The sequence below is a fragment of the Rhea americana genome, unplaced genomic scaffold, assembly GCF_003343005.1.
Source record: "Rhea americana isolate MKP2758 unplaced genomic scaffold, rheAme1 scaffold_11, whole genome shotgun sequence".
In the NCBI taxonomy this organism is placed as follows: Eukaryota; Metazoa; Chordata; class Aves; order Rheiformes; family Rheidae; genus Rhea; species Rhea americana.
In genome coordinates this window covers 2,919,899-2,942,617 of record NW_028185150.1, presented here as the reverse complement: position 1 = coordinate 2,942,617, position 22,719 = coordinate 2,919,899, and the positions used below count along the sequence as shown (strand labels likewise).

General features: G+C 35.9%; 1 protein-coding gene across 12 annotated transcripts in view; it reads left to right on the top strand.

Moving 5' to 3' along the window:
- The window catches only part of AOPEP (aminopeptidase O (putative)), a 215,879-nt gene that overhangs the window by 142,721 nt on the left and 50,439 nt on the right, over positions 1–22,719 (top strand). For 2 of the 12 annotated variants that reach the window (XM_085312967.1, XM_085312977.1), the window contains exon 14: positions 5,607–5,665. The exons of 9 other annotated variants lie outside the window; for them this stretch is intronic. In XM_085312967.1, the coding sequence (XP_085169093.1) occupies positions 5,607–5,665 (59 nt within the window). Of the gene's footprint in view, positions 1–5,606; positions 5,666–6,398; positions 6,487–22,719 lie in introns of those variants that run through there. One more of the 12 variants, XM_085312983.1, reaches the window with a different exon arrangement.

Genomic DNA, 22,719 nt, shown 5'->3' with positions numbered 1-22,719 from the left:
GTAACCTGTCTGTTTTAAATATATCAGAAAGACAGATGTTAAAGTGAAACCTAGACAGACAGAGGAAGACAACTCAGTAAAACGCATTATTGAGAAAGAGCTTGTGTTTTGTTAGACATGGGGCATCCTACTGTACAAAACTGTAGAAATACCTGAATGAACCTCAGTTGAGTTTGCAGTCGACCACAGGACACAAATCCAGGGGAAGCCTGAACTTCATGGATTCTGATTCTTCTGGAACAGTGTATTTTTGCTACACAATGTTCCACTGTGATGAAGTGAAGGTCTACCTCATGCAGCATTATAAATCTCTTACCATAGCATCCAAGAGACAAGTAGGATGGTGGTTGCACCCAGAACTAGGAATTGAGATGTGCAAGTCCTCCTCCTCCTTCTGATACTGGTAAACTGAATACTTTGAGGTAAACTCCTTCACGTTAGATTTGCTACAGATGACTAATACTTCTCTATACTTTAATACAGATGTATAAAATACGTATTGCAAATGGATATAATGAGGAAAGCTCTGGGTGGTTCCCAGTGTATGATCTGCAGGACCTCTAGTCCTGAATGGGTTGGTTGACTGAACGTTACTGGCTTTATTTCTCAGTTTCATGAACTCACTGTCCATCTTTGCTGTAGAGTACTTTTTCAGGAACAATATGTGTGAACTCAAAACATTAAAACAAACCAAAAAAAAGTATTACAGATCATTCAAAGCTCCTTTTTGTTGTTACTACTACTGTCTATTGCATAAGTGCCTACGATAGTATCCAGCTGTAGCATGAAAAGCTGTATAAAGGGGAAAAGATTTTATTTTTTGTAATATTAGTAATTCAGTGCTTTTTGTATTCACTGCAGAGTTTCATGAACAAGACAAGTTCCTGAACTCAGGAGTATACTTTTTCATACCTTCAAGTAGGAGAGCATAATGTGACCAGGCAGAGCAGCTGAAGCTAGGACAACTATAAGGCCTTTGAAATAGTGAGTAGACTCTGATCAGGTCCTTAGATTAATTTAGGATCTGTGGCTAATTTTTAAAATACTTCATAAGAGGAACAGAACGGAATGTATAATCTTCTTGCAGTGTTTTTCCTCTCTTTTATTTTTGAATTGAGTGAAGGTATTTGAAAAAAAAAAGAAAACAAATCTGAATTCTACTGAATGTGAATACCTTTGGACAGAGTCAGTGACAAGCTCCACCCACGTTGTCCAGTCATTATTCTGTAATCTCTGCAGTGGGACGGAGACTCCTGACTGAATTTAGGATCATGCTGCTTGACTTCTCCCGCAGTGTTCATGTGAATAATAATGTTAGCTAGACAACTGTTTTTCAGAATGCCTTGCACTCTAATTTAAAACACAAGTGTAAGCTCCTCCCTGCTTCTTTAGGTACAATACTTGTCTCATAGTCTAGTAATTCACAGTATTCAATTAAATTTGTTGCATGTGCGTCATTAGTTATGATGAATTATACTTTGATAATGAAAAGGAACCTATTTGCTCAACTGTGTAAAAGTAAAAGAAATCCATTCAATCTTTAATTTATTTTTGGCTTATCTGATCTGCTACTGTTTGGGTAGAAATGCTGCAACAAGTGTAGCATGTTTTATTTAATTATATCAAGCCAAAGCAAAACTATTTTTTTCATGGTGGAAAACCTCGTCAGGTGGGGCTGTTAGTACATTCTTCATACTAAATTTTATCAGTCATTTGTTTCTCTGCCATGAACTTTAGCCATGAACTTTTATGATATATAAAAAAAAGGGACGGACAGAGAAGCTTACATGCTTAGTGACTTGGGGTAAACGAGTTAACAGCCAATTGTAGCAAGAACCTAGAAGTCTTGTATCATATATATGGAATGAACAAGCATGCAAATCTCTCTTATTCTAACTGAAATGAGAGTAGCCTGTGAAGTGGTTTGGTTTTGACATAGTACATAAAGAAAGAAATGTCTTCATCCTCATACCTGATAGTTGCATTGGTTTGTTTTGGCATGCTTAGTGTGTTGATTCATATCTACTTGATTCGTATCTACCCCGACACTGTAAAGATGAGGAAGAAACTACTATTTCTTTCTAAATATTTTGGTAGTTGGTACCTACAGACAGTATGTGGTTATATGAATGAAATTGGTGAAAACTGTTAATTTTTAAGAGGCTCACCTCTGGCTAGCATAGACAGCTGTAACTCCCAGGAAGGGTGGATCAGTGACCAGTTAAATCAGTTGAGTTCTTTCCATTTGTTTTCTTTTTCCCTGTTAGCAAGCTTTCAGGAATTATATCAATCTGACAGACACAGGGAAATTTTTAAAGACTTGGGGCTTGGAATCACCTGGGGAAGAGAAGACTGAGGGGGGATCTTACCAGTGTGTACAAGTACCCGAAGGGAGGGTGTCAAGGCGACAGGGACAAACTCTCTTCGGTTGTCCCGTGTGACAGGACAAGAGGCAATGGGCAGAAGTTGAAGCACAGGCAGTTCCACCTGAATGTGAGGGGGAATTTCTTCACTGTGAGAGTGATGGAGCAGTGGAACAGGTTGCCCAGAGAGGTTGTGGAGTCTCCTTCTCTGGAGATATTCAAGGCCTGCCTGGATGCAACCCTGTCTAACATGCTGTAGGTGACCCTGCTGAGCAGGGGGGTTGGACTAGATGATCTCCAGAGGTCTCTTCCAACCTTACTGATTCTGTGATTCTATGATTTGGTGGGAGTGATGTCCAAATATCCTTCTCTTATAATATGCACAAGAACATAGTTAAGAACAAAGTTAAGAACAACTATTTTAAATTAATCCTTATGTTCATCGCAAAAGCTCCCTATAGTTGAGTCAGCTGGCAGATTCTGAATGCAATGTTTTATTGCTTTCCAGGCCAAGAGGTCTTACAGTGATAGTGATCTTTGTTGTTCTTATTTTCTGCCTGATGTACAGCATCAACCATCTTCCAGGAGATGAAGGCAACTCATTTCAAAGATTAGGTTCAGCATTCTAAAATCAGCTAAAAAAAGAGACTATGGGTACGTCTTTCCTTGCAAATGAGGCAACCTGTGGCCTCTGCTGTAGTACAGGGAGTACTTGGTAATCCTTGGTGGTATTGTACAGAGTAGTTGCACATGTTGTCAAGAGTTGTTACATGTAGTAGTACAATACATCATGCTTTGGAAGGTTTTCCAGCTTCGACTGTGTAAATTGGCAATATTTTCCATGTCAGAAAGAGTAACATGTGATAACCTCTGAAAATAAAATATGTAGAAAAAAGCAAGCCTGAGCCTAAATTTTTAAATACTCAGATACCTTTATTCAGTTCCTCCTGAATCCGATTATGTGACTGTCCTTAGAACAGAGCTTGATTTCTAGAGTGGCTTTTGACACCAGCCTGTCCTAGCTAGGTGATGGAACCATAGGCTAAATGCGTGTAATAGCGAACAGCTTTTTATTTGGTTTCTGTAGAATACCTTCATCACAGTCATCAGACATTCGTTTGTGATTTTAAAGAGAGACTATGCCAGTGTGTTTTTTTCTGAGAAGCATGTGCCCTCCCTAACTCTGCTGTAATGAGCAGTTCTTAAAATGTATGGATTAGATGTGGTAAAACTTTTTTTTCCCCAAAATGATGTGTCTGATACAAAGGAGTCTGCAGAGAGTTTGTGCCTTACGTGAATTTCCTTTTAATTTCACAAAGAAAATCTTTCACCTAAAATAGAAGATTTAGGAAAGGGGAGATTGGGTGTAGTCCTTTCTCCCTTTCTGAAAAATTTCAAGAGCAGAAATGAGATGTTACAATGTCTTGCAAGATCTGTCATGACATATATCCTTTTCCAGTGAGTTCTGTTAATCAAGTTTTAAGCCTGTTGTTTTGACTGATGCCACATTTATAACCAGTATCATAATGTATACTGAAAAATAGTGCTCAGTCTGACAACACTAACAATGGTGTCAACACTTCTGTTTTATTTTTGGTTAATTCTTAATTCTTTCTTATACTGAGTATCTGTGGTGTGTTCTTAATTGTCATGTTGGTAGGAGTTAAAGACATGTAAAATTGAGCCTAGAATGTACCTCAACAGAGCATGGCATTTTCCCCTGTGAAACAGTAGTTTCTTCAGAAGGAAGAGAAGGTAGAAAATACAAATGTGTAATAGTTTATTAATGGACAAGTGCTTTAAAAATGTCTGCTATATCCTTGTTCCAAGGAACTATGATTTCAGCATGTGGACGTAAGGGGAAATAAAGTCTTCTCCTGAGCATGTTAACACAGATAATGAACAATTTCAGGAAGACAGATAAATATTTAGATATACTCCAAGTTTATACCATCTCTTGAACTCAGACACGTAAGATCTTGAAATAAAATGTAGTGCTTAGAAGTTGCATGGTCTTGTCATTATCCCTTTATCCCTCCTGTAAGAATAGTCATTGCTATTTTTAGTTCCTTTCCTGATTCTTTGCCTTCTGTGATGGCTTTCTTGGCTTCTATACTACCTCCTTATCTGCATTTTATAAAAGTCCAGAATCGGAATCAAAAGTCTGCTTGTACTGTAGTCTGAAGATTAACTGATGCATTTAGACAAAAATAACTCTTTGTTTTACCCTATAGCAGTATTTCAATTGTGTACTGAACCTTCACAGTCCAATTGGAAGATCTTAGTATCTTTGATGTTCATAAGGAAAACAATATTTCAGAAGTCTCTTCAGCTGTCACTGACACCTCTGTGGTGGAGTTCAGCATGTACAATGCAGAACAGCATCACTGTGGCACATGTAAAATGTGTGTCAGCAATGTCCACCCTTTGAGTTGGGACATAAATAAAAGTCTACCTAGTTATCCTGTAGAAGGGGTTTAGAGAAGCAGTATGTTGTTACTCAAAATATAGTCAGGATATGTTTTGAGTTGTAGAGCAGAAATCTATGAAAAAATCCCCAAACTTTTACTGAATATGTTGCTTTGGGATTTGCAATTTTGGACCGATCTTACACATTAATATGGATGTGGGAGGGAGATGGCGATGGGTAGGACGTGATAAAAATGATACTTAGATCCACTATCCTGGTGGTTTCAGATAGCATAAGATGACAGCTTTTCTGTGGCCTAAGTGAGTGTCTAAACTAAAATGAAATAGTAGTATTCTCTGTAGTGGTGTCAAGGGGAGCTACTGAAAATATACATGCCACAATATCATATTGTATGTTTTGGGGATGTTTTCCTGAGGTGAACAATTCAGGCAGAAGATTTAGTAGAAACTGTATTTCCAATATTTAGGTAAGTGTTAACCTGCAGTGACACTTTCTCAGTCACCACTGTTGTTATTCTTTCTTCTCAGTGACTTTCATAAAGTAAGGGAGACCAGAAGGAAACATTACATTCATTTGGAAGTGAAATTTTGGGGGAAGGGTTTTCTGCTGTTGACTAACAGTGTACCAAGGCATCACTATTTTCTGTTTCAGTCTTTTTATTTTTTAAAAAAATCAATAAGTTACCTCTAATGCTGCACTTTGACCTTAAAAGTCATTGCGCTTCACTCATTGCAGTATATAAGAGCTGTGCTTAGAGTTGTTGGTTCAGTCCTGATCAAATGCTGTTTAACAGGTTATTTTAATTTACTCAGGTTTTCTCTGTATTCTACCATGACAGAACATACTGGGTCTGCTCCGAAATGTGCACTTGGTGAGTGTTGAGACATCCAGAAATGGATCTTAATTGTAGGGGAACCATTTTCACATGATAAAAAGGCAAAAGTAAAAGTATAGTTTAAAAAATGATCATTTTTTTTTTAAATACTTGATCTGTGTGAGTCATTTGGAGTATGTTTTAATAGTTCATGTGAGAATAGCTACTTTGTTTCATGGTTTGTGTGTCTTTGCCCTGTAGACTGAAAGCCACAATTCTACCTATAATACTCTACAGCTGTTTCTTTCCCCTATGTAATTTATTACAGTTTGGCTAGTGTGTATTATTTTAAATCTCTTTTTGCAAAGAGAGTGACCATGAGAGAGGATATGGAGTATGTGCTTTGAATACCAATGTATTCAGAATTAAGCACTGGAAAAACTCATGTCCAGAGCCTGACTATTAAGCAATGTTTTTAAGTTCCAGTCCTGTTTTGATGTTGAAGCATGAAGACCTATTCTTGAATTATTTCTTTGTTCTGCTTTATGGGGTTGACACGAAATGAAATTCTGTGTCAATGACCCTACTATCAGTAACGAATTTGGGAAACAACTTCCAATTTATTCTATACTTAGGAGTTCTTCTTATCCCAAATGTAGAAGCCCCTTTTCCTTTCTGTCAGTTATCCTTTATGAAAAGGTCTTTCTTCTGTATCTTTCAATGTTGTTTGAGTCCATAGAAACCACGAGGGATTTCTTAACTCACTGTACTCTTTCTGTGTTAATGGAAGGGTTTTCTTGTGCTGAAGCTGTGGCTGGAACCTGAGGATACAAACTTGAATCAGTTGTCTATGATCCTCAGCTTTCCCTTGTGAAAGATATACATGTGACTGTTCCAGGAACAGGTAAATGACACTTCTGTAAAATGACTTTTCAGCCTGATAATACAGTTTTGGTTAGGGAGTAGGAGGGAAATGTTTACCTTTTTTTGCATCTTAAATTCTACATCACAAAAAGGCAGATGGTGGTGTAATGAAGCCCTTTGCTGTCAACCCGGATTCAAGCAACCGTTCCAGCAGCAGAAATTATCATTTCACTATTGTTTAATATCCTTTGTTAAATGAGTTTATGGACAGTTGTCCACTTGATACAACTGCATCAAAACACGATCCTTCCTAAATGAAATACAGTACCTGGATTATGTGCAGTTGCTGAGCAAAACAGTCGATTCTTACTTTCTCTGTTGTTTTCTGTTGCAAGGGTGATGAGCAGTGTAAGAGGAGAAGGAGGTTTATTTTGTGTATCAGTCTGCCTAATCTCGTGTAAGAGTCAGAAATTGGTATCAACCTAGAACTGGCAAAATTTCGTGCTATATGTATGATCTGCCTTATCTAAGTCATCATGTCAAAGCAGTATTTAGCTGTCAGAAGGGGTCTTTGCCTTGCTGTGAAGTTCTGTGTGCTAACTTTGCATACTGTCATTTTGTTCTAGATATGAAGAGGGGAACATGTTTATCAGCTTTCCAAAAATATTAGCTCTCTACTGTGGGAGGGTGTGAATTGTTTACTTCTAAATAATTTAAAGTTCATCTGTCTTTTTACTGAACTCTCGATCTTTTTTGATGCATAATATTAAATTATGCGCCAAAGTCAAATTCCCAGTGTGTTTCAGTTGCATTGCAGATACTCATTTTAATGGTGAAGTAGACCATTTTAAGGGGCATAGGCTCCTTCTACTTGCGGTGACCATTTTTAGAAGGCAGGGAAATAAGAATGTATAGCAGATGCTGTAGGGTTGGACCTTGTGCCCTTCCAGAACCTCACCAGCTTTAGTGACTTTCTGTTTACAGAGTTTTCACTAAGTTACATAGCAACCTAAGTTGAAGGTGTAACTCCGTATGTGTTTTTCTCTCTTCTGTCAGGAGATAATTACAGTGTCAAATGGAATTTGAATATTACTGATTTTTTTAATGTATTTAGACTGGTCAGTGTGTAAATGTACATTACTTTTGTCTCATTTTGCCTCAAAATGTCAGCTGCAAAGGCCCAGAAAGTTGCTTTTTTTATTGTGCTTCAAAAAAAATAATGATTGTTATTAACAACTGAGTGGCAAAAGTAAGATTTAAGAAGAATTATAAAAACTTCTATAGGTTCAGATTTTTATTGGTAGTTAATAGTTTGTGTTTTTTTCTTTTTTTTTTTTTGCTTGTTTTCCTACCAGGCTAGAATCTTCCGATTTCTGGACACTTTTAAGAGACATTAAGAATTATGATGCTGGTTTGTAACTGAGGTTAATTTAAGGAAAAGTAGAGAGGAAACAATATTGCCTTCTAGCGACATTTGTAGAGTCCTTTTGTTTGTCTTCTTTTTAGGCCTCTCACTAATGTATGAATGTCATGATAAGGTTAGGAAGCAAACTGAAAATGGATCGAGTTCTGGAGAAAAGGTCCTGGATGTTTAAAAATATCTCCTTTTACTCCTTATTTGTTCATGTTTTTAAGCTTTGTTTTTAAATACTTAGAATGCTTTTTAATAAAATATAAAAGTTTAAAACTCAAATGATGAAGTTTGCAAGTTTCTGAAATAATGGTGTTTGAACATTGTGAGACCCCTGCACCACAGAGTAAATCTCTATTTTGGGAATCAAAACAAGTATCGTCAATTTCAATACTGTACGTATGTATTCTATTAAAAGCGGGTAATATCACATAGTATTTTGGTTAAGACTGTTCTTTGTGTGTTGCAAAATGAGTGAATGCTAGTTCTTTTTGTTTTCAGATATGAAGTTAAAACTATTAGAAATTTCAGAATGATATTTTTCCCCAATGCTCATATAGAAAATAACTTTTTTGTACTTTTGACTACTTTTGATCATATTTGGAAGCATCAATGCATTTCTGAACCTACAATTCCATAAATAATTATTTTTGATAAATTTGCTGTGTATTTTCAGGGCATAGTTGAATAGTCTCACCATTTCTGGTTTGTATTTGACAGGAGATAGTTCTTATACTGGAATGATACTGTATTTGTAGTGGGGCTTTTTTTGTTGTTCCTATCTTTAACTGGATTACATAGGACTGTGTAAACCCACATTTAGTGGTGGTGTGAAAGAATATTAGAAAGGGGTGGCCAGTGTTAAAGAACTTGCTCTGATTTGTGTGCTCTATAATTTTAAGTCACACACAGGGTACAGAAGTAGCAGGAAAGGTAGCTGAGCCTGAGATGGTAGCGTAGCTTTCTTTCATATATTCTGGAATAATTTAGTTGCTAAATTAATACCTGCTTGGGTTACTGCTGACTCATGCGAGTATTGCAGTCATAGAACTAATCCAAAATATTGATATGTTTGAACCCATTTTCAGCAAATTAATAAGGCCTCACCATGCTGACTTCGCTTTCTATTTCTGCTGAATAGCATACTGGAGCAAAAGAGCAGGGTAATAAGTGAGCTATCCAGGAGACACAATAGCTGTTGGATCCCTGCCATGTAATGGGCAAGTATTAAATATAATTCTATTGGAAATAATTTTCTTTTTTTTCTTTTTGTGTCCGAAAAGAACTCTAAGGATCTAATCATCCAGAAATACGCAGATATAATCCTTTTTTTAAACCATTAAAACAGTGATTGTTCCTTTGATTGTGCGCATCTTTGGCATATAATACAGAGCTTGGAGTTATAAATACGGTACTAAATAAGTTTCAACCCTATATGGTGCTTTGTGAAGTAAGACTGCTCTTGCTACCAGTGCTTAAGTCCATCTATTTGCTGCCAGCTCGTCTCTTAACGGGTTTAGTGAGCCCTTGTTACTTATTTGTGTGTATGTCAGGCCAGGTCAGAGTAGGGAGGAACAGTGACAGGCTTTAATTTATGCGATGATCCACTGGCACTTAACTTTGATTTTAAATTTAGGATTAGGACTGGTGCTGTGTCCAAAATGTCAGAGCYCTACACCTGATTTGTGCACCTTGGGGAAAGAACAGGATTGTCGGTAGTGAAGTAGGCTGTGCGAATCTGCACCTGCTTTCCTAGAAGTGTCTTCCAGAAAGCAGAAACTCCTAAGTTTGCCAGAATGATACAGTGAAAGAAAAAGTTTTATAATATGTTTCCATCTTGTGAGAAGTTTCTACAGCTCCTGGTTATCTTTGAAATAGAATAGTTTTACTGTGACATAAAGCAGCATGACTGCTTTTTTTTTGAGTAAAAGTTGAATGACTTACTTTCCTGGGAAGGAAACTTCATTTACTCTGAGTATTACCTAATGTGATACAATTTAGATGTTAAGAGAAGGCTGTAGCCATGAAAGCAGTAGTCTAGTTTTATAGGCATAGTGTGTGTAATGTTGCACTAGCGGGGCTGCCTTTTTATAATTCCTTTGATCTTGTCTGTCTCTTGGCCACAAACATTGCATTTACAGTCATGGCCACATGAATGATCCCAAACATGATGTTGTTGTCATGGGATTAAATTGCATACTGAGATTAGTGGTTAATAAATTCCGGATGGATCTCTCACAAATAAAAGTAGGTATTTGAAAATACACTTGAAAACATGGATATGAGGATATGTTTTACCTTTGTAGAATGAATTTGGATAGCTGTCTTAATCAGAGATTGTAAATTGCTGGGGGATCACGCAAGGAACTGTTGTAGCATGCCTCTGTATAAACAGCATGTCTGGTTTTGTCTTGTTGAGCATATTTTTGTGCGAATTAGATTATGTACATGAAGACCAGTGCTTGCTTTCCTCAGTAAATGAAAAGAATATACTATCTCCAGAAAGGCACAGGTTAAAAAGATACTTGGATATCTTGTTTACTATGTAATAAACAGGGGAAATAATTTTAGTTTGTTTTGCTTGCAGAAGTATTCTCCATGAATGAATATATTCTCTGAATTTTCAGACATTAGGTAATAGTATCTTTTCCTGTTTGTTTAGGGATTTTTTTTAAGGTGTAATTTACAAGCAGACGTCAGGTTTACTGAAACTTTAATTTTTTATTTCTAGGCCTGTAGCCAGCTTCATCTTACAATATTTCCTGAACTGTTTTTTATTTTAACATGAAAAATAAAAGAAAAAAAGAAAAAAAAAGAAAAGGAGAGACGAGGTGTGCTTACCAACCATGAATAGCAGTCTAAGTTTGAATGAAAAATCGGCAGGGAGAGCCTTGTCATATCACCTAACTTAAGTTAAGATGTCGAGTAGTTCTAATGGTGCTTAGGCATTTCCTATGGCCATTAGCTTTTAAGAGAAGATGGGAAACATCTAGGTTATATTAGTCATGCTGCAAATTTTTGCATAAGGAAAAACATGTCTTTGTATAATGTTAGCAATCTCTTTGTGTGTAGGTTATCTCATAGTACTTGCCCTCTTTATATATAGCTGGACAATGAATGGCAGACTTCACTGTCTGGGTTGAATTCTTCATCCAACTAAAGTTCCTTCTAACAATGATTTTGGTCTTTTTAACTCTGTCTTAATTTGTTTGTTACTTACCTTTGGTTTTGAAAGGGACAGTAGGAAAAAAAAAGTGGGGGGAAAAAAGTCTCTTAGAATTCAGAAATCTTCAAAGAGGGTCAGTTTCCATTTCTAGTTGACTGATGGAGTCCTCTATGTAATTGTGGAGGAGTTAATTGTAAGAATTGCCTTTATTTGAAAGTTATTTGGCAAGTTTCTGTAAAATAGGAGGCTTGTGCTTTACAAACTATTACTCACCTATCCATTTTGACATTTTTGATTATAATTTTTGTCCTGTCCATCATTACTCATCAAAATGTCTTCTTCCATATTGAGGACAAATTACCAAACACATTTTTTTTTGTAAGTAAAAAGAGCTCTTGGGCTGAAAGTTTACTTATTTATTATTATTTCTTTCTTCTGTAAAATGAGACAACAGGCAAGAGTGAGAAATCAGACGGCATCAGATTTCTTAATGTTGGGGTGCATTAATGACAAAGTCTTATTAGACTGCAGTGTGGGGAATATGCCAAGGATTTTCTGGCAGCTGGTAATTTAGCATGCATGAGGATCTGAATTCTTCTGCTTTTTAGTCTCTAGGCAGTCTGTGTGAGTCTAAAAATCTGAAAGTAATGGATAACAGCATAATAGTATAAATCCCTTGTGTAATGGTAGCTAAAGCAAACAAATTTCCAGCACAACCTGACTGTGTAGCAAATGTGGCTGTTGAACCTAGGAACTGTAGTCGTGAGCTACTGGATACCTCATCTTTCTGTGACGGTGTTCAGGGACAGCTAAATTAGTTTAAGCTTCCTGAGTGGAAGCAAAATCATGCTTAAATCAGATTAGTAGGAGCCTGCAATGAGAGTTCCTATTGCAAATGTCTGTTGCAAACAGACATTTATCTTAAATTACTGTTTCAAAGAGAGATTTTTAAAATTGTATTTAGCCCTCTTGAACAGTGTCATACTGAAAGCGCTGCAGTCTGAAGGATTGTGTCCACGGAGTAGCCATGTCAGGGACAGAAAGAGCGCAGACTTTGACACACTCCGGTATGTTGATCGGTAAGGACCACCTACAGGGAGAGAGGGTGTAATTCAATTTCCACACACATTCAATCCTGATGGCCATCAACATTGCCAATTGTGAGATCAGCTTTTGGGCTATGGATACTTTTTTTAGTAGGAGCTGAACTGAGGCAACCAATCTCATTTCGTGTTGCTACCTTTTTTTGGTTTTTATGTTGCATTTCTTCAGAGAGGAAGTTTATGTAGAAAAGAGTATGTAAGCTCCACTGTAAATGTTTAAACCTCTCTTTTCCATTTGGTAAATCTTTTTTGCATGCAGGAGTATATGCCAAAAGTACACTCATCCTTCTATAAAGTTAGAAATACTTAGAGACATATTTCCTGTAGCTCAGAAGCCAAGATTCTCAGAGTTTACAAGGGGCTTGTGAACTTCTAAGTCTGGTTTCCAGCAAAGTATTGCAGAAAAGTAGGAGAAAAAGATTGCATCCTGCCATAGCTGTACAAGCAAAGACATTGGACGTGAATAAGTAGAAATGTTGAGTTGGCTCTACAGTGTGCTTATAAATTTAAACACTAGTTTTCTCATAAAATGAATTGTTGTAATAATGCATTACGCTTTGTTTCTATAGCTGAGATGCAAGTTATAAGCATTCCGTCCAGGACCTTTCGAAGTTCCTGTTCTTACTGCAAATCTCGTCGGTTCCAGTAGCAAAAGCCAAGACGTAGCATTCATCTGTTTGCCTACATAACCACGAATTGTTTTAATAAAATATTTAGAGCTGATCATCTAAAGTCAGGCTATAGGAAGAGGTTTTTAGATGGATCTGCGGTGATCAAAGTGTGTATCAGAAAACATCCTGGTAATATTTATTTCTGATGCACTGGTTATATGCTTTCTTTGTTTGGACTCTGTGGTAGCTTCTTGCTACTTTCTGAGTATGTGCTGTAATATTGTTTAGAACAAAAGCCTGCCTTTTCACTAAATTCTATCATTTTATAATTACCTAGATGAATGTAATTTTATGCTGCTCTCCATGTATATGTTATTTTGAAGCCTTTTTTCCTATATTAAATGAATCTGGCACCCATATCAGTATGGGTGATAACCTAAATAAGAGTAGACACAGTGTGCAAATGTCCTAAATAATAGAAGCCATGAACAAGGTGTTTAGGAGTATGTTATGTGTTAATTTCAATCTCCTTTAGATTTGAACAAGGCTGTTGCCCGCAGCACTTTGTTTTATGTTATACTCTTTAATGTTTACATGCTTTAGCTTTGCTCTGAAGGTTTAAAGCTAACCAAAGAATATAAAATGTCAAAATAAATTTAAATGATCATAATGAGTGTATGTTAAAATGATTACTCAGAAGGTGCTGTGTGCTACACCCTACAGTCCTTAAGCAGATGTGTTTCATTGAAATCTTGGGAATTTTGTCTCAACGAGTATTGTTGCAAAATCAGGTTTGTTATGTCTTAAATGTTTAACATATACGTCTGAGGCAAAGCAATTGCAGTGTAGATCACATAGTTTATAGAAAAAGTGCAAGTCATTTTTGAGCAGTAGATAGACCATGTAGCATAATGAAAAATGACTGTCAGTGTCCACTGCCCAAATTTGTTTACGTTTTAATATTGTCAACAATAACTTGATTGTGGCCTCTTTCTTCATGTTTTTGGTTTCTTTTGAATGCTGTTGTAAGATGGTTCTCAGATGCTCTCTAAAAGATCTTACTCTTAAGTCAGTAATGTCCAGAAGATCAGTATTTGTGGACTTAAAACTGTCTATTTAAGGGATTACGTTCTAAAAGTTTTCTTGCTTGTTCTTACAGGGTTTGCATGGAATGGTTTTCTTTTTCTCAGTAATGACCTATCATTATATTCTTATCAGTTGTATAAGTTAATGCAAAACTATATTTGTACTTTACATCAGAACCTGCTGATATATTTTTTATAAAGCATAATTTTATTAGTTGTGATAAAAACATAAATGTGCAGAAAATGCACGTATCAGATCTGAACAGTGACTTTTCTTTTTGCACTGTTCAACATAAAATCAAATTAAAATCCATATTTTAAAATGTGCAGCAATTAATTTTGCTGTATATTTGATGATTTTATATAATCTTGGAAAACTGATTTGTAATTATTCACATTATTTCTTCATAGTAGCAGCGTATCAAGAACATAAAATGAATTTAAATACATGGCCAAGTTCTGTTGTGCGCAAATAAATTGCCTGCAATATTTATCTGATATTTTCATTAAAGTGTCATGCAATATAATTACAAAAAAGTATGATATATTAATATAGTTGGAAAATTAAAATCAAATTTCATGTGGAAAAATACACATCCTTGATTTGAACCTGTTGTTTCCATACTCGACTTTTCTGCTAGTATTTTTTTTTTCTTTTCAGTGAATAGCAACTGTGTAGATTGTGTCTGTGTAGATTGTGTCTGTATAGACTACTTTTATCTGTCTTTCATAATAAGGCATCTTAGTAACAACTTTGATAATTGTTTCCAATATAAGCTTGTTGTGGATTATTAAAAATATTTTGCACGGGAAATAGAAGCATGTGAACTTTTCATAGTGATGGGGTAAAATACAACAATCTTTACTTCTGCTTGTAATTATTTCATGACTTTTAGATCTGCTTTGACGTAAAACTTTAGAAATAAAGTTTTCGTGAGGCCATAAAATAATAATAGTTTGTCCTCAAAATCATTCTATAGCTGCAAAGTAGCATTATATACTTATGGTGTGCTATTATTCTGGCTTAAATTCTATGTTACTGAATTTAGTTAGCAAAAATTGATTTGTATGTTTTCTGATTTCCAGATTTGTTTGGCTATTTTCTGTACATAAGCAATACTATTGAGGGCCTATAAACAGAGCTCGGGAGTGTTGCACAGATGGAGTTTGAAACTGCTTTGAAAATGTAGTAGAAATAAAACTCTCTGAGCCTAAAGTGCCCAGTGGCAGTGTTTCCTGTTCGATTCTTGGACCTTGGGCATGTTGTACGCCTGTGCTTGTTACTGAGGATCCAGCTTTGTACATGCACAAGTAGGCAGTTCATGGCTGCAGTTTATTCTAGTGTTTCGGTTACCCCTCTTTTGCAGACTGCATTCTGACTAGAGTCTTTTGGGAAGTGCACGGTCTAATTTTTCAATCAAATGTCTTTTCTTTCTTTCTTTTTTTTTTTCAGCATTTTCTTGCTGTCTGTTGACTTTCATAAAATAAGCAAGCTGCTTTGTTCCTTTCAATTCCCAATCAAAGCTCTCCCTTTCGATCAAGCAATGTTTTAAAATCTGTGCCGTTCATTTTCCTTTTTGTTTTTTGAACTCTCAACTTGAAATCCAGGCAGCTTAAAAATGTTTGTTAAAAATAGTGTAAGGTTTCCCCCCACTTTGAAACTCTGCCAGATTTTGTGGGTTTACAATCCAGTTTCCTGGGGAGAGTTTTTAAAAATTATTATTGTGGTTTTTTTTCACTTCCCTGCTGCTGTGTAAGTGATTTAAGCAAACAACTGAGAAAAATGACTGTTCAGAGGAAACAGTAAGATGTCAAACATTAAGTAAACATACTGAAAATAGAGGAAAACCCAGTGACAGGGATTAGAAAAAAAATATAATAACTAGAAAAGAAAAAGAAATATTTTAGTGTAATAGCGCTCACATTTTTTTCTCAAAGGTAATCTGCAGTCTGCTTTTAAAAAACATACAGCAATATTTGATTTACTGCTCTAACAGTAGCAGGTACAAGTGGAGAAGAGGAGAGACATTCAAGAAATGATTGGCTAAAAGCCAGCAGTGTATTTTCCCATGATTTTGAGATAGCAGCAGCCAGACTCTCCAGCTTCTATTCTCTTTTACAATTTTACAAATCCAAAATCTAGACTAAATCATTCCCTCTTGCTTTTTGTCCCCTCTGTGTAATGATACACAGCACATATCTACATCATTGCAGAACCTCTGGCCTATGTGAGAACACTTACTAGTATAGTTGGAAACCTGAACTTTTTAAATAAAATAAAAACAAATAAATATGAACTTAAATAAAAAACAAAGAGGGAAGGAGGTACTGAACACTTTAAAGGCTCTTAATTTTGTTTCCTCACTCTGTTCAGTAAATGTTTTAGTTTCCAGGGTTTCTAAGCACAAATCAGCAATTTTCAGGATTCAGACCAATAAGCCATAATAATTTTAGGGATATAAATTAATGTAAATGCTGAAAAAGCCACTCCATGAGGGTTGTTTTTGTTTTTACTTTTTCCACACTCTGCTCCTCAGATCTGTCTTAGGTTGTTCCGTTTAGGCTGTACAGAGGACCCCATTGGGATTAGAAAAAGGGAAAACATGTTTTCCAGGGAGAATCAGTCCTCACCACTGTATAGAATTCAGACAGCTTTGTGAAAAATGTGTGCTAATTATATTACAAAATGTATTTGTTGCTACTTTCCTATTCTTTCTCTTGAGACATGTATCAAAAAGGTATGGATCCTCATTATTGCACTCCATGCAGATACAGCATTGTAAACACTTTGTTTCTGTTTTTTTAGGACAAACTATTTTTGATAAGGAGAATTAATATGTAACAGCAATATGCAATAGAAAGGCTGCTTATTTGTACTGGCTATGTTAATAATACAGACCTCGTTGAATGTCATTGCTTTACATGCTTATTCTAAACAGAGTCCTTTACAAACTCAGATTGGTGTTGTGAAATTATGCAGACCAGCACTTAACGATTTTACAGTAAGAATTTTACTGTAAGAAGATTTTACTATATTATTTTTATTTGCATTAAAATTGCATATAAAATAAGGGGCGGTTGTTATGAAAATAAAGAAATATGTGCTGGCCTTGGCAAACCTATGTGTCTATATGGTATTTCAGCTATTAAAGCAAAAGGATACGTTTGTTGCTTATGTTTCCTTGAAGTCAGTGCAGTAACACTGGAGATTAATAGAACTCTTACTCACATGAATGGGCGCTCTCATCTTGTTACAGAAGGCAAGAAGGTACCATTTCTTTTTCATTTTTTTTTGTCTTTTGCAGATTCATATACATTTAGGGGCAGCAGAGAAGGACTTTTCTCTTGTGTTGTTTTTGCTGCTGAAATTCTAAGATTTGTTCAAACTAGTTTCATGTTATTTAAATACCCAAATTAAAATTTCTAATTAATGCAATTATTAGATGCAAGATAATAATGCTCCCAGGAGGGCATTGAATAAATGAAGAGACAGTATAGAAGAGGAGGAGGGAAGGGAAGAGGTGGAATCTGATCATCAAGCACAGTATGTAATTGCAAGGGTGGAGCATGTCCAAAACTGGTTTGTGATTGGGTTTAAACTAATAAGAACTCGTACATTTGGTTTGAAAAGAGGAAGAATACTTTTGAGGTGCACAGTAAGGTGTAATAAGGACTTAGTGCTCTGGCCTGAGTGGAACTGAAATTACATTTTCAGTAAGTACAACCTCTGACTTTCAGCCTTTTCAGAATAATCCGGCATTTCTTTTGCTACGTGTCTTAAGAATTCTTGGAGTAATTCAGCTGCTGCTAGTTACGGAGCTTTGAATATTAGTAAACTTCCTTTCATATCATCTGCTTGCCTTCTATTGCCCAGCTGCAGCTAGTAGGGGTTAAGAACTTAATTACCACTAACTACTTGTTCAGTGGTGTTTATGAAAGCAAATCAGTCTGTTGCAGAGTTCAGTCATAGTATTAATGCAGTAATACTCAACTGAAAATGTTTTACTCTTCAGTAGCAGATTGGAGAGCTACAGCACAGTTAATAATTACTCCATTGCTTTAGAGGTATATAAAGTGCCTTCTTTAGAAAGAGTTACAGAAACAAATATCTAATACACATGTAATCACCTTCCTATGTCTGTCCAGTTTTTCTTCAAGGCTATTTTTTGTTGTTGAGATATAAGGCTGTTTAATATGTTTTTCCTTCTTTAAAATGGATCTTTTGGCTTCTCTGGAACTTAGACACAGATAATGGGCAAAATCAAGACAGATATCAAGACACTGATAGCTGAGCTGATTGTTGGCAGGAATTTGCCCCTTTAGCAATCCATATTGAAATAACTGTAAGACTGCCAGAAAGACTGAAGAGAAACAGCAGATCTCAGTGTGCAGTGTCTGCTTTACTTGGGCCATTATAACATAGGCATTATGGTTGTGATGTCCTGGTTTTCCAAGAGTGTTGAGTGATTTTTTAGTTCCCTAGATTTCTAAGGCTTGTGGGTATGTATACATCTGCAAGTCAGCATTGCAGAACCTTCCCAGGCTCTACTCAGTGGTGCACAGAAACTGCTTTAAAATTTGACATATTGAGATAGTTGGAATGCCTATGTTTAAAAATAAGAAACAATGATGAGTTTTAAACATCCAAGAATATGTTGTATTTGTTTCAGTACAGAGAAATTGGATGAGTAAAGTTGTGTACAGATTAATGAATTCAATAGATTCTACAGAAAATAATCAGGATTTAATAGAAATTTTTCTATAAATCTATATAAATTAATATAGAATCCTCATTACTTTTTTTGAGATGATTTTAAAATAATATGGTAAATGTATTGTTGCAGAAAAATTCTACAGCATGACATTGCTATTCATTTATTAAACCCTGTAATATCTTTTCAAAATGGGCATTTCAAAGGGCCCGATCCTGTAAACTTCTGAGCACGTGCATACTGCTTTTCCTTTCAATGGAGCTACTTGTGTACGCAAAGTTAATGACCCATAAGCATTTGCAGGGTTGTGCCCATAAGCTGCAGATGTCTTGGGGTTCAGTTAGGATATGTGATGATATGGCAAAGATTTTGAGAGACATTGAGGGATTACTTTTAAACAGGGGAAAAAATATATAACCAATTAAATGCGTATTTCCTAACCTTCCCCCCCCCCCCCAAAAAAAAAAAAAAAAAAGGTGCTAGCCTTTTGGGAAATATTTCTGATATGTTATTTAAGATAGAACTATGAAAAGCAAAATTCACTGGTGGAAAACGCTGTTCTGTAAAGTCACAGCTTTGTACATATGTGCCATAGCTATTCAGTGTTTGCTGCCCTAGCTGTCCTAATTTCACAGCATACAAAAAGTCGTTAGACTAGTCCTGGGGCAATCATTTGTCGTGTTTTTATTTCCAAAACATAGGAGTGTGGTTAAACAGATTTGTCTTAATGAAGTAAACTGCATAGAACATTTTCTTTGGAATAATAATAATAAAAATTTTAATTGCTCATAGGATGAGGATTTTAATGCCAAGTTTCTTGCTCAAAGGTAATTTTTGTAGATAAGTTATAAACATCTGAGAATTGAAGTTTATAGTAGAAATGTCAGATATGTTTTAGTCACAGTAGCCTGTATATATATCTGAAAAGAAAATCCTAGAGCTTGAAATCGCTATCTGGAAAGAGTTGGTGGAGTTGCACTTGCCTTTGCCTCTTAAGAACCAGATGCATACTAAACAGATTCATACTTTGCCTGTAATGCAAATTAGGTTGCATTTCAAATGGTCAGAAGCAGCCATTTCATTTGAACTTTAAATTCGTTCAAATTAAAATGTTACAAGTGATACCTCGAATTAAAAGTAGGGCTACATAGTTCAAACTTTCCATGTAACTAACTTTACTCTGTTATTGTGCCCAGTGTTTTAGGTTCCTGCTAAAACATACTGTTCAGCCAACTATTTCCCTTAGTAGATGCACTTGTGAATTACTGTTGAAACACTGTACTTAATTTAGGGGTTAAACAGCCATTTGTACATAATACCCAGCCACTGCACAGTCAACCTATTGCTTTCTGGCGTTATCTACTGGTCATGAATGTTTTTACGTTTGTCTGTAACTTGAGTGCTTAAGTGCCAATCTTATACTCCTTAGACAAGTAAATATTCCCTTGAAGTTCATGGGAGCTTTTCTTGCATAATGAGTATAGAATGAGGCCATAGGTCAGCAAATTTTCCACATATCCTTCCCTGAGATCAGTATTTTTTCTTCTTCCTCCTTTTTTGAAGAGAGAAAAGACAAATAGCAAGCAACCTTACAAATAAATTAATAACTAAGTATACTTTTTTATAGAGGTTGATAGGCTCCTCAACTATTGATTGTGTTGATTTACTTGATGCCTGCTTATCAGGTAGTCAGACTGTGGCCTGTAGTGGTTTCTCCAGGTCCACATAAAATTTTCTGAGTGAAGCCAGCACAGAAAATGTCTGGAATGAATCCAAAAGTACACAGGTTGGAGCGGAATATGGGGTGCTCTGTGCTTTACACACATGAGATCATTTTGCTAAATGAAAAATAGTATAGAAATGAATAACAATAGATTAAATTATTTCTCTGTGCACTTTCAGAATGAAAATAAACAACAACTTTAAAAGAAGACTTTTGGTTTGGCTTTGTTTGCAACAACTGTTTTATCCTTTATTTCCCCAATTATTTATACAACTTTGAACAAAATTCATTCACAATTCCAGAATTTTAAAAATGAGGGATATTACGAATGATTGATGGAAAATGTCAGGGAAAATGTGCATTCCGTTTGAAAATGGAAGACCTAGAACCCCTTTCCATTTCAGCAGAACTCTTCTGTTTGTGCCTGGATGTGGAAATGAATGCAAGGACCTGCATTTTTTATAAATATGCAAAAAGTTAAATGATATAAGTGCACTAGAATTTGAAGCATAAACCAAGTGGGGAGTGGGGTTTATGAAATTAAGACTGCTTAAGCAGCTTATTGAATTCTCCTTACAGATTAAAACAAAATACATACATGTATATAATTTTTTTTCCTGTAAATTGTTATTAACTTACTAAAAAGAGGGACTTAACTAACTAAAAAGTGGGATTTGGATAGTCACTTTTCAATGATTAATAGCTCGTCATATTTTATATTAAAAAAAAAAAAAAAAAAAGATGTATTTCAGGCAGTCAGTTTTACCCCAGCTCTGGGAATGAATTTATCGTGGGGTGTGCATCCTAAATGTCATATGTTTTGTTCATTCCTCTTAATCAACTTAGCACTTGCTAAATAGGTCCTAAAATATTTTTTCTTTTCCAAATTCTGTTCCATTTTTTTTACCTGCATTGTCATAAAACTAGCACACATTTCTATAGTCACAAGCAAGTACAATTTTTTTTTCTCTTCTTTTCATGAGAGCTCTTTAGAGGCTAATACTCTGATGTAATTCTGTTAAATTGAATAGAGTTGTCCCCACATGAAGCTGCAGTTATGAGTCAAGAGACAAATCCACTATCTGGAGCTAAAAGTAATTGTTAATGTTGTATCTATATGTAGAAGAACTGGTCAGTACACATGATAAAATGACTCCTACTCCCTTTTAATAATTCACATACTTTTCTTGGCATTGCAGAAATTCTCATCTGAGAAACATGAGCAGAATTTAGCTTTCTTGTAACTTATCTCTTACCACATTTTATCTGGTAATAACTTCTGAAAACATTAGTATTTCAAATAATTTCTATTTTTTTCTTTTAAGAAATACTGCTCCTGCATGAAGGATGTGCAAATCCTGCCCTAAACCCCTGAGTTTCTTGCACTCGTACAAGCTAAAAATACATAAGTCGAACTGCATTTTGGAAATATTCCTGTCTAGCAAGTTTCAGCTTGGATTTATTTTTATGGTTAGTTTTAATACTCCTATATAGGAGTTTGAAACAGAGAATCTGGCAGATAGATCCTTGCTAATAACTATGGCATCTTTTTAAATATCACTGGGCATATAAAGGATGTCATGCAGCACTCATTCACTTGTCCTCCAATCTTTTAAAGGCTTGGTCCCCCCCCCCCCCCCCCCCCCGCCAGCAGTAATTATCTTCCACAACAGTTTTAAATAAAATCCTACCCACATTTTTTAAGTCAGGAATAAAAAGTAATGGATATGCTTGTTCTGTTCCATACCACACTCATTGCCGTAAGATCTGACTAGCTTCCACAAGTACATTAAGCAATGTAACTAACATCTGTCATGTGTTGTTTATTGTCTCAGCCTCTCCCCCTGGAGAGAGCTGTGTGCAGCTGAGTGTTTTGTTTCATAAAGGGTTTTTGGGGAGGGAGAAAGGGCAACATGTTTTTTTCTTAAGTGCATGTAGGTATGTGCTAGAGGCAGTGAAATTAAAAAACTCAGTATGTAATGGAAGATGATGATATTTGTGACCAACCCTCTAGTGCAGTTTGGAATCAACTCACAATCAAGTTTGGTGTCCCTTTCAAGAACCCCGTATGTTTGAGTGGAGAATTGTGGAATGGAGGAAGGGTCCAGCTGTTACTCCTGATCCTTGCTTGGAAGTGGTATCTGGCCTTCTCAGGATCATGGGTGCTTGCTGCCTTATGCCATGCCAGTCAGAATAGGTTGGAGAGTCAGAGTAGAAACTAAAAAACCAATGTGATAGGCTTAGAGTAGCCTATGTTGTTAGAGACATGGTGCAGCGTTCAGTACTAGTTATTTTTTGAAATGCCAGAGGCTTCATTTGGAGACGCAAAGGTAATCAGGCTGAGAAGTAATGGCAATCCTGGAGCTGGATTTCTTCCATCATAGCTAAAGAAGTCTCCAGACAAGTGGAGAATTAGGGTGGCTATTTTAAGAGCTT